At 46.3% G+C, this 12,494-nt stretch overlaps 1 protein-coding gene across 1 annotated transcript; it reads right to left on the reverse strand.

Moving 5' to 3' along the window:
- Positions 1-1,155: 1,155 nt before the first annotated feature.
- On the reverse strand, positions 1,156-11,935 carry LOC128408379 (clathrin heavy chain 2-like). Its single transcript, XM_053378007.1, has 9 exons — positions 11,829-11,935; positions 8,448-8,513; positions 6,136-6,367; positions 5,027-5,176; positions 4,018-4,136; positions 3,431-3,595; positions 3,205-3,318; positions 2,213-2,389; positions 1,156-2,101 (listed from the first exon to the last, which is right to left on the reverse strand). The coding sequence occupies exons 2-9, from the start codon at positions 8,490-8,492 to the stop codon at positions 1,964-1,966; spliced, it is 1,140 nt and encodes a 379-aa protein (XP_053233982.1). The 5' UTR covers positions 8,493-8,513; positions 11,829-11,935; the 3' UTR covers positions 1,156-1,963.
- Positions 11,936-12,494: the final 559 nt, after the last annotated feature.

Raw genomic sequence — 12,494 nt, forward strand, 5'->3', positions numbered from 1 at the left:
ATTTAAAGAGGAGGCAAGGAAGAGATGACACAAGAGAGGCGTGGAGAAAGTGGACAGAGAAATTTTACTCCTCCTCTCGCAACACCAGAACTGGGGACATCCAAGGAAGCTGGTTGGTGGAAGATTCAGGACCAGACAAAAGAAAGGACCGCTTTGACGCAGCGCACGCTTAAACTGCAGAACTCACTCCCACAGGACACAGTGATGGCCACCAACTTAGATGGCTTTAAAATAAAAAGGTAAAGGGACCACTGACCATTAGGTCCAGCCGTGACCGACTCTGGGGTTGCGGCGCTCATCTCGCTTTATTGGCCGAGGGAGCCAGCGTACAGCTTCCGGGTCATGTGGCCAGCATGACTAAGCCACTTCTGGCGAACCAGAGCAGCGCACAGAAACGCCGTTTACCTTCCCACCAGAGCGGTACCTATTTATCTACTTGCACTTTGATGTGCTTTCGAACTGCTAGGTTGGCAGGAGGGCTTTAAAATAGGATTAAGCAAATTCATGACGAATAAGGCTATCAAGTTTATCTGAAGAAGTGTGCATGCACATGAAAGCTCATACCAATAACAAACTTAGTTGGTCTCTAAGGTGCTATTGGAAGGGATTTTTTTTTATTTTGTTTCAACTACAGCAGACCTACCTGTCTCTAAGGCTATCAATGGCTACTAGCCATGCTGGCTATGCTCTGCTTCCACGATTGAATGCAGTGTGCTTCTGAATACCAGTTGCTGGAAACAAAAGGAGGGAGAATGACCTTATGCTCAGGTCCTGCCTTTCGGCTTCCCATAGGCATCTTACTGCCTCCCCCACCCCCCATGAGAACAAAGTGCTGGACAGGATGTGCTTTCGATGTTCTTTCCTAAGCATCTACAGTGGGAGACACAATTATTGACTAGAGGAGGAGGAGGAGGAGGAGTTTGGATTTGATATCCCGCTTTATCACTACCCTAAGGAGTCTCAAAGTGGCTAACAATCTCCTTTCCCTTCCTCCCCCACAACAAACACTCTGTGAGGTCAGTGGGGCTGAGAGACTTCAAATAAGTGTGACTAGCCCAAGGTCACCCAAGCAGCTGCATGTGGAGCAGCAGGGACACGAACCCGGTTCACCAGATTACGAGACTACCACTCTTAACCACTACACCACACTGGCTGTAGATGGGTGGAGGTGTATTTTATTCATATGCTGAACTGCCCTTTGACCAAATATTGCCAGAAAATAAAAGACAACAACAACCTACTATATTTATACATACATACACACAAAGTCCTGAGTATTTTCACGTCTCGGGAAAACCCCCCAAAAACTTGCTCACACCAGACAGATATTACTTTAAAATGGCACCCTTGTTGTAGAAACACTGGCAATTTTGTCCTTCTGGCTCCCTGTGTGAATGACTAGTAGGTATGTAAATAAGTCACTCAGCTTCCTTTTATTTTTATTTTTTTTCAAAGCAATGGTAAGTCAGCAGGCCATGACCTAGAAGGTGGGAAAGGCAGAGCTGTGGATAGAAGCTCTTGCCTCCGCTGCACCAATGACCCAGTGTTCCTTGGAGACAAGGCACACAGCTGCCACAAGATCAGCACGCCTTTCAAAAGGGAAGCAAGCCAGACAATATAGCAGGCAGAGACCACCACCAGACACATATATAGTCAAAGCTAATGCCCCCCGCAGCATAAACAACACCCTCTTTGCTCCTCATAAAAAAAATCTCCAATATACCCAAAATATCACATTCACAGTTATGAGTCATCTTTCCCCACAAAAAATGATCAATTCTTTCTTCCCTGCTTCCATAGCAGCTCAGCAGGCGTCCACATTACTGCTGTGGACATTGCCCTGTTCCTGTGTTTTCAATTTGCCTTTCCCTTTTCCCAAAGCCCCCATAAGATCCACTTAGGAATGAAAACAGTTTTGAGGCACTTGCAAGCGTTCCATCTCAGTATTTTGGGCGAGGAGAAGTCACTCCACAGAAATGGCTTTCCGTGGAGCAGGAATCTGGCCCACCAGTTGTAGCACCCGCTGGGAAAGGCAGAGGCTGGTAGGATGGTGGGAGATATATTGGCACAGAGCGTATGGACAGATAGAGATAGACAGCACCTGGGGGAGCAGCAAAGACAAAAGGGAGTTTAGGTAACCTGAAGGCAATGGCTCCCAGACCTCACCTCATTTCTACCCCGACACTTAAGTCCCTCCATTCCTCTGACTCACCTTGCCACTACGGCAAACTCCCAGCAGGCTGTGGGGCCTCTCGTCATCAAGTACAGTAGCGAAAAGGATATCTAAGACCAGGTGGATGCGATGGATGGTTTGTGCTGTCTCCACGTCAGCAAGGAAGAGGAAAGAATGCTTGGTAAGAATGACCACCACACCCAAGTGGGGCAGGAACTAAAAGGATAGAAAAGCAGTTGCTTAAGAAGTCTGAATCAGTCCCCTTCCCACATCACATCAATATTATTTAACCATACTCTGACTGGGATTACCAGCATGGCTCTTGAGTGCATAATGGCACTCTCAGACCCACCCATCCGGGGGCCCCCGACCTCCCTTAATAAAAAAAACATTTTGTTCGTTTGTTTGGGGTATCCCTGTCTGCTACTTTTGTCTATTTTGTTTCTGCTCTTGGTGTCTGTCTGTGTGTGTGTGTGTGGGGGGGGGATAACCTATGTTTTGCCTGTTTTTCAAGCAGTGGGGGAGTTCTAAGCACAGACAATTTTCCTTGTGCGAAATTGATATCTTGTGATGGCCACAGAAGTTTTAGATTTAGAAACGAGTCCCCAGGCCCGAAGAGGTTAGGCACCCTTTGCCAAAAACAGGCACGCGGAACCTTTGGCCCTCTAACTGTTGATGAACTACAACTCCCATGGCTATGTTTTCTGGGGCTGATGGGAGCTGTAGTTCAGCAACACCTGGAGTTCCAGAGGTTCCCTGGCAATACCCTAAAAGCTTCTTCCCCTTGTCCCAACTACTCCCGGGCACTTGGAAAACATGGCTGCCAACTCTGGATCAAATAGCCAGACATCCACTGGGTTAGATGGGGAAGGCACAAAAAACCCCCACCACCAACTACATCAGCCCAACTGACACCTTCCAGATGTTTTGGATTACAATTCCCCTCAGACCCAGTCAGCATGGGGATGAGAGAAGTTGTTGTCCAAGGTTCAGCAGGTCCGTAAGCCAACTGGCTCCAAGGCAAAACTCACCTGTACTGCACTGGGGAAGTCCCCTAGCTGAGTCCCCTTGAAAGGCAAGGTGTCGCGGGCACTAAGCAAGGCGGCGTTCCCTGGCTGATGTGGACCTAGCTCTACCACATGAAACTGCAGACACAAACAAGAAGCAAGTGCAGAGTTAGAGACTTTGCTGGCTCCCTACCCAGTAGACCTCGGCTCCCAATTTCCTCTTTGTCCATCCTTACTAAGCCCCAGTCACCTGTCCAGCCTGTTCCTTGCCTCTCCGCACAGCAGCTAAGAGGGATGTTGAAGGTTTTGGATTCCTGGAAAATCTGTGCTGAGGCAAGGCTACTGCTTGGGCTTCTATGACCTGAGACAGTGGGCCCCCTCGCCAATACAGCTGGGTCAGGCCCACAACTTGGTTCTGTGAGAAGGAAACGAAGAGAGAGAGATTCAGAGCAGGGGTAGCCAATGCTGCTTAGACTACAACTCGCACCATCCCTGATTATTGGGCCATGCCAGTTAGGGCTGGTGGGCACTGGAGTCAAACGATATCTGAGGCACAATGTTGGCTATATCTGGGTTAGAACAGAGCCACCAAGTCGTGTAATGGGTTTAGAAACAAGAGACTTAACTTTTAACATTTTTTTTAATGGATAAGCTGAAAGAAAAAGAGATTGACAATGAAAACCAGAGAAGGGTGGTGGGAAGTCAAGAGATTCCGAGAATCCTAAATGTGAAGGTGAATATGTTGAAATTGAAATGTGTTATGTAAAACTTAAAATCTTTTAATATAAAATAGAAACAAGAGACATATCATAGCCACAGGGTCAGAGAATTATGTACCTGCTCAAGTCCTAGAGCCGAGAGAGCCATCCACATATGACTGGCATCCCGTTGATATCCTACCACCTCCATGCCACAGAGACGTTCATGTCGGCTAAACTGCCAACTTGGTCCGGAACCTTGTAGGGAGATTACAGACAAGGAATGGCGTCAAGGTCTTCTGCTAAATTCATATGGCTTACGTGATAGGTTAAGTAGGGAACTTCTGGCCAAGGGGTTCAATTTGACATGCCAGGCCCTTTCCGCTAACCAGTGGTGGCCAAACTTGGCCCTCCAGCTGTTTTGAGACTACAATTCCCTTCATCCCTGACCGCTGGTCCTGTTAGCTAGGAATGATGGGAGTTGTAGTCCAAAAACAGCTGGAGGGCCAAGTCTGCCCACCACTGCACCTAAACCACACTCACTCACTCATCAGTGATTATGTCAGCTGATGGGTAGGAGGACAGGGTTCAAGCCTGCACTGGCTATGCCATCCTGTTCCTAGGAGGCAACAGGATCACATAGCCAAGGCAACAGGATTTAATCTAATGAGCTAATGTGCTCTGTCTTCTCCTTTAAGGGGGCTGGGCTGCATATGGCGCTACTGCTGCCACCCATCCACTTAAAGGAGAAGCTGAGCAAAGTGTCAATTGAAACAGCTTCCCCGGGGGAGAGAGTCTGCTTCAAAGGGCACTTTGCTGCTTTAGGACAATCCTCCATGGATAGATCCTCAAACTACGCCTCTGCTTTTAATTTTCCTCACAGTAGACTGTTGAGGCAATGCCAGCACACTGCTTCCCCACCAATTCCCTTCAATAATCACTAGCTTATCCCATAAACTCGACAGCCTGCCTCTCCTACAATGCATGTGTCCTTTGTCCTTTTCCTTTACTCCCAACTCCATCCATCAAGCACCCTTGGTTTCACCACTTAACTCCATTCATCATTCTGCCTATTACCTGCCCCTGCCAAGGATTCTTTCATTACAGCCACCCCAACAACATCTTCCCCAAGTCCCTTGAACACTCACGTTTTACGGTCCAGTGGAAGACATCCTCCTCTGTCACCACAGCCAGAATGTCAGCGTTCAACCACACCCAGTACTCAATAGGATGAGCAAATTCCCACTGGTATCTTAAGGAACGCTGGTCCACGTCGTAGACCTGGGCCAGCTGCCCCGCTAGAAGGAAGAAGAGGGAAGGTTAAGACAACTGCTGCGGTTTGAGGGAGTGGAGCCGCTTGACAGTGAAGGCCCCTCAATTTATAAAACAGACAATTCACTGTATTTTAGGTGCACCTGTGTCTCTTCTGCAAAACTGAATGAGAAGCCCCCACAACCAAATAGAAAGCAGGTAAATAATACGGAAAGCTACAAATGAGAACTTTGGGGCATGGCAGCTCATTCACCAGAAATGACTTGACGTTTCCAAAGGCTGCAGAGAGAGCGCTTGGCATTACCAGAACATTAAACGGGTCAGAGACAAAGAATTCCTTTGGAAAAGTTGCTGTCTCAAGGGAAAACAAATACTCCAACCTCTCCCACAGTTTTAGAACCACTGCCCAAAATAAAATGGCAGCCCGACGGTGTTACCACCTTCCTTCTTCTAAGCCCATCTCCCACTCAAAGACACCTCAGTTCAATTCAAGCCCTTTACTTCTCTGCAATAACACAAGTCCTCCCCCTCAAGTACCAAAATGACCCTCTAGCATTCGCTTTCCATCACTCCCATTTTTCCCCCTTCACCCCAATACACACTGGATTGCTTCCAACGCAAGTTCTACTCTAGAGCAGACCCACTGAAATTTAAGGACATTTGTAACTTAGGCCCACTCATTTCAGTGGGTCTAGTCTGTGGCGAATTTAGTAACACACAACACCCCGACTTCCTCTCCTTTGCTCAACTCTACTTTCCAATAACCAGATAGCGTTCCTATTAATGAAATACCATGGACGCTCGGGTTGCAAACCCGCAGCGTTCGCAATCCACGTCTGCGCATACGCGGGTTGTGATTCGGCGCTTCTGTGCATGCACGACCACCAAAACCCGAAGTAACCCGTTCGGGTACTTCTGGGTTTCGGCAGTCCGCAACCCGAAAAAAAGGAACCTGAAGCGGCTGTAACCCGAGGTATGACTGTACCTCTGACAGCAAGCAGTGGACGGCTAGGATTAGCCAGAGCCCCTTGCACATGATGCAAAGTCCAGTTTGGCGGAGCCTGATCCTCCTTGGGAGATGCACGGGGATCCAAGAGCGTCAGCGATTGCCGGGAGGAGTCCCCAGGAGGGCTGTGCCGGACACAGAGGCGAGAGGCAGACGAGAAGGTTACACGAGGGTAGGTGATGTATTCCGATACAATGCCATGGGCTTGGAGCTGCAGAGAATGGGAGCGTGAGTGGAGCTTTCCTCCAGAGAAGAGTTTCAATGCCCACAAAACTGTTTGGAGCCGAACCAAGGCTAAGGGAACAGTGTCCTTGTAGGGGTATGTGTACGATCTGGTGTGACCCAAGGTTGGGGTGAGGGAGAAACCCAAGTATGTCAACTTCTGCTCCTTATTTAAGCTGCTCATGTACTTTTTTTGTTGAACAAGGAACTGCAAACCAGGAACCACCATGAGCATCATTAGGAAACCTCCCCCCCTCAGAAGTCAACAAAAAGTATAGGACTGAACTGCAGCTGAACTCCATGGCTGAGCAGCGATTTGAACCCAGGTTCCCCACCCTCCAACTCTGCCGCTATTCATTCTTTCCACCTGCTACCTCCTTGTAATATCCATCATACGCTTTCAGGCCATTTGCTTGATTAGGTCTGACCTGCTCATTAGGAAATTAACTGCAGCAAAAATAAGTGTAGAAGAGTGGAAAGATTAGCAAGTACTTTGTACTGCTGACTAGTTAAAAACAACTTAATACGAAAATTAGAAAATCAACACGATAAAAATGGTTTCATGAAGATCTAATCTTGAGATTATTTCTGCCAAATGTGACGCTTTTATATTTCCCCTGTTGGAATAGAAAAAATATAGACAGCACTGAGAAATCATGTTCCAAACTGAAGTCCAAAATGTATTTAAAGTGTTGATTTTTGCTATAAATTAAAGATAGAGGAACTGCGTAATAAAAATGTACATGAAAGAGTGACCCCTAAAGAGTAAGACCAGAAAGAAAGAAAGAAAGAAAGAAAGAAAGAAAGAAATTGCAGGTAGCCATTTTGATAGGAACAACGTTAGGAAAAAAGTCAATCCAAGTCAGGCATTAGCATTCCCATGTTACTCAACATGGAAGTGGGGATGCAACAAATAACTCCACCTTTGCATGAAGAATGCAACTGACTGTACTAACAGAGCAGCTCCCTTTATAGGCACAGAAAATGTAACCTTATATTTGGAAGGAAGCATAGTCAGTTTCAATGGTGCTTACTCCCAGGCAAGGATGTGGAGGATTACAGCCTTAACGACTACACTCAAGACTGGTTTTCCCTTTTCTTTTCTACACCCAGAAAGGGGAAACTCATAAAAGTCACTGGAGAAATCCAAGGTTCTAAGGCAGCTGTGATCTGGCATCATGGGCAGAAGTCACACACCCATGCCCCCAAAGAAGTTCACAGCCCAATCCTTTTCAGATATATCCAAAGATGCCTTTAAAGTGAAACATGCCTGCATGCAAGTCAATAGAGGACAAGGCTTTTGCACATAGCCAAGTATTGGATTTGGGCTAGGAGGTGTCAGTGTGACTAGACTGACCTTGGCTACAACCTAAGTGGCCTTTTAATGCAGGGGATTTTAGGCTAGAAATCACCTGAACCCCCAACCTGTGATATTACTAGCAGGCTGAAGGGCTGGCATAAGCGGTATCTCCCAGCAGCCGTCCCCAACCTGCAATATGGAGATAATGGGCTGTATTTGTGATGGCAGGCATGGGCATTGCCAGAAATTTTTTTTTTTTTTTGGGTGGGGCAGGCCTTTTGTTGGGGGGTGGGCAGAACCTCAGTTAGCTATGTATTTCTATCCATTTTTGTTGACTGGGGGGGGGGCAGCTGCCCCTCCCTGCCCCCAATGTTTCTTGAAACACCAAAAAAAAAAGGCCCTTCCTCTCTGCGTGAGGACGGTGCAGTAATACTTCTTTTAAGTTTTGTTTGCGGGGGTGGAGGCATGCCCAGTCAGAACTCCCCTAACCAACCACTGACTCCTATAGGAGCAACTCTCATTTATGACCCCAGAGGAGATTTTAAAATGGCTTCCACCGGAACCCCGGAAATCTTCTATCCACACAACCACCTCGCCCCTTTCCCAATCTCTGGGGTTGCATAGCGCCGCAACCAACCCTGAGCTCGACCCATTCCAAATCGCGCACCCGCCCAGGCCCGTCACCACCTCTCGAGTAACTATTTTCCCACAGAGGCCTATAGGTTGAGCTACGTGGGGTTTTTTTTTTGGGGGGGTGTTTCCTGCTTACCTGAGTCAAAACTTCCACGCGGACTGGAGACACAGGCTCGCTCATAGCTTGGTATTCCGAATCAACCTGCAGTGCAGAGAAAAATAGGAGCGAATTGTGCGTGGGAGGGAAAAGGGGGACACGTGGGGAGAGGAGCGGTTTTGGGGAAGGTTTATGGAGTCGGGAGTGATGACCCAGGCTAGCAAGTAAATTAAAACAGGAGTTACAGTAAGAGGCTCACCCCGAGGAAAAGCTGCAACTAAATCCGTGAAAACAACTGCACCACAAAGTTCAATATTTGAGCCTTTAAAAACTTACAGGGAAGCGCCCCGCGTAGCTGGCAGTCTTCCCCACCGCGGCTGCCCAAAGTTCCTACTCTTTCCTCCTCCTTTTTCCTCGGATTATAATGGCGTTTCAAGGCCATTCCTGCCCTCTTTCCCAGGTGTACATGATCTTGCTTTCAGACTCGATCCAATTAGCCCCAGCAAAAGGGAGGATCCCTCAGCCACATCTCTCTCTACTACTCCTACCGGTTCGACCAATCCCAGACCAAGGGCCCCATGGAGAGCAGCCTGATGCGGACCCAGGAAAAAGGGGGAGGAAAGCAACCAACTCGCCCCACCCGGAGCAAGCGGATAGGAAGCCGTTGTGTATGAAAACCAACAGCCTAACGATCTGCTACGCGCAGAACACAGATCGTGGAGCTTGCACACCCGCCTTGGTATTTTGCACGAGAAAGCGGCATATAAATGCTTTTATAAATACAGTGCAATATATAACTCTTGGATGTTAAGCTTTAGAGGCATATCAGAAGGAGCTGTGGCTAGCAGAAGATCTGGGTTGCAGACCAGAATGGGAATCAGGTTCGTTGCTGGGTTGTCTTCAGCCCAAGTTCCTGATAGTGCAGAGAACTGAAAACCCATACTGGCTCCTCGTAGGTTTTCTTCGGAGGAAGTCCAATTAATTTCAGCGGTGCTCATTTCTCAAGGCCTTGTCCTCAAGAATAGGTAGTAAATGTGACTCTGGATGGTGCCGATGCAGACGTGGAATCACCCAACAGAAATTATTTCCATGCAGAACAAACCCTGCACATCGAGAATGGGATGTCAGAAAGAGAGCAAAAACTTCTCGCCTTGGCGCGCCTGTTTTCTATGGGGTTTGCGGGGGGGGGGGGAGGCGGGAAGGGAAGGGACCTTTGCTTATGCTCAGAGTAGCATGCAATCAACGTGAGCCCCCGCTTTCAATTTGAAATCGAGCTACTCAGATAATTGGTTAGCCCTGTTAGTATCTGAGTGAAAATAATACCCAAGTAATAACTTGAGCCTATGAACACTTAGAAGTCTCACCTCATTCCACAATATTTACTCCCAAGTAAGTTTGCACAGGATCTGAACACACAGCAGCAATCCTGTGCGTTCTTACTTTGGAGCAAGCCCCGCTGAAATGAGTGGGACGACTGACTTGAAAAAGACTGGGGTAGGTAGTAAAAGGACCCTAAGCAGATTTGCTTAAAAATAATTACTACATACTTCGCCGGTACTTATTTGGTGGTGTGTTTAGGATTATATCCTTCATTGAACTCCCAAGTAGCAGGATTGCTGATTTAGAAAGGTCCATATTGCTTGAGCAACGACTTGGTAAACACTGCTCTCTAAGAAAATTTACCGTACTCCTCTTGAAGGACTCCAAAATCTGATAATCACCACTATCAACACACATGAATCCTGGGAACTGTAGATTGTTAAGTGTGGTGTGTGTTATAGCTCTGTAGTGTAGTGGTAAACTACAGTTCCCAGGATTCAAGTGGGGGTGGGGGCAAGAAATGTGATTTAAATGTGTGGTGTGTATGCCCCAGTGCGCACTATGTATGTCCCAATGGGGTGTGCTTTAAAGTGTTTGCGTTTGCATAGGATTGTACATTTATAGTTACTAGAAGGAATATTGTGCTAGAGCCCAGAATTCCCACCCCACTTTAAAGTTCTTCTTGCAAGACATTTCCCAATGTTTGTGGTATTTACCCACTGATCGCAATCAGGAACATTTCATGGTAATAGTTTAATGTTGCATTTGAGCTAATGATTCTGTAAAAGTATTTTGTTGATGGGGTGTGTGTGTGTGTGTGAGAGAGAGAGAGGATTTCAGGCATTTTGTAAACCTGAGGAGTTCTTTTTTCCCTGGACCTGTTTTCCAGATTCCAATCTTTGCAACTTAGAACTTATCTTCTAATTTTCTTGGTTAGGCTATTTCAGGGATGTTATATTTTCAGTTTTTCAAACCTTCTCCAGCATTCTAAACTGAGCAACAGTGAAATTCAGATCTTTCATCTCTCTCAACTTCCTTTAAAAATGTCTCTTCACCCCTTTTTATTTTACTTTATTTCATTCCATTCCATTTATGAATCACTTCCTATGAAACATCTTTAAGTAATTTAAAACATTAACAATAAAACATATATGAAAAGATTTCATATATGAAAAGGATTTCATATCCAATAAGGAAACAGACTGGGATAAAAGGCTCTATTTAAAGGCTTGTTGAAAAAAAGATGATCTTCAATAGGTGCTGAAAAGGCAGGAGAAACAATGTCTCTCTGATATGTAATGGAAGCCTGTTCCAGATTGATAAAATTAATCTGAATTAATTAAACTTCCTTTTAAGAGTCTCTGTTTTAGTGAATGAGGAGGGAAGTGAGGGACAGATGGGGCTCATCAACCTGGGAAGGTAGCCCATCTAGAAGGAAAAGTCCTGATCCTAAACTTCCGTTGCCTTGTGGGATATCTTCCAGAGAGAAAAAAGGCTAAGGAGTACACATAACCAGAGTTGATTCCCTAAAACAGTTGGATGGTATCTTGTATGCCTTCTTCTGACAACAACTGCAGCCAAGCTGGTGCCAAACCAATTGCTCTGCTTTCCCTTGGACCACATCATCAAGGCAGAGGAGAGGGGGCTTGTCGTCTGAGCAACCCAAGAGCTCCATACATACTGCCCAGGCTTGCACCCTGGGGAGGTCAACTGAAGTGCCGCTAATAGAGCAGTTTGACTTCACCCCAGAGGGGCATTCCATTATCTCTCGAGACAGACAGATGCCAACGACAAAAAATACTGTTTGTGGCGGTCCTGAAGTTCCAGCTCCCTTTTTTGAAGTTTTTTTTTTTTTTAGTCCTTTGTGCTGTTTACTCATCTTTTGGTCCTTATCTCTTAGCCCTTGGCATTAAACGCATTCCTGAAGCTCTTATTCCTCCTAAGAAATCATCCACCTGGAATCTAGATTCTCAAAATGAGTCCCCCTTCCTGCCACAACCCCCCCAACCTTGTACTTTTGGTAGTAGTGTGGGACTTTCCAGCTGATATCACTGCAGTGCATTTAGGTATCACCCTAACAAAAGATAACATTCCCCTCACCTCCAGGACAGCCTTTTCTTGTGAAGCATTAAGCTGGCAAGAGCCTCTTCCGGAATACTCTTCCGGAACACAAAGCTCTTCTGGAGCTTTGGAATGTGTTTTCTCACAATGAGATCAAGGCGCCTAGTAACTTCCTTTCAGCACTCTTTGAGCAGTGGAGTATTCCAAAAAACAAAGCAAAACAAGATTATTTGGTGAATTGGTCCAGGGAAGAACATGGTGGGGTGTGAGGGGACTGTGTGCTCTATAGCTGTGATGGGAGAGAAGTGACAAGTTCAGTGAGGATAAATGGCAAAGATCAGTGTTCACCAGGGAAACTGTGGCACCTTTCTGGTATAACAGAGTCCAACCTTTTATTTATTGTTTGTGTGAAGTTTACATTTTTGCTGGGAGGATATTCTGGGAGGGAATGAGTGGGCCCAGGGGAGCCTTAACTCTGTGCTAATGAAGTTTGTTTGTTTATATATTGGCCAATAAATTTTCCCGAGTTACTTAAAAGTTAGATTGAATGGGGTTCCCTGTGGTGTGATTATATGGGTGTCTTGCAGTTGGATGTGGCAGCAGGGTAGCAAATACACATTTCTGCCACCCTCATTTAATTCACACATCATACTGGCTTATTTTTAGTATTCTGCTGCTTCTAGAGTTCTCTTTCGCTGTAGGAAA

This window comes from Podarcis raffonei, chromosome 2 (genome assembly GCF_027172205.1).
Source record: "Podarcis raffonei isolate rPodRaf1 chromosome 2, rPodRaf1.pri, whole genome shotgun sequence".
NCBI lineage: Eukaryota > Metazoa > Chordata > Lepidosauria > Squamata > Lacertidae > Podarcis > Podarcis raffonei.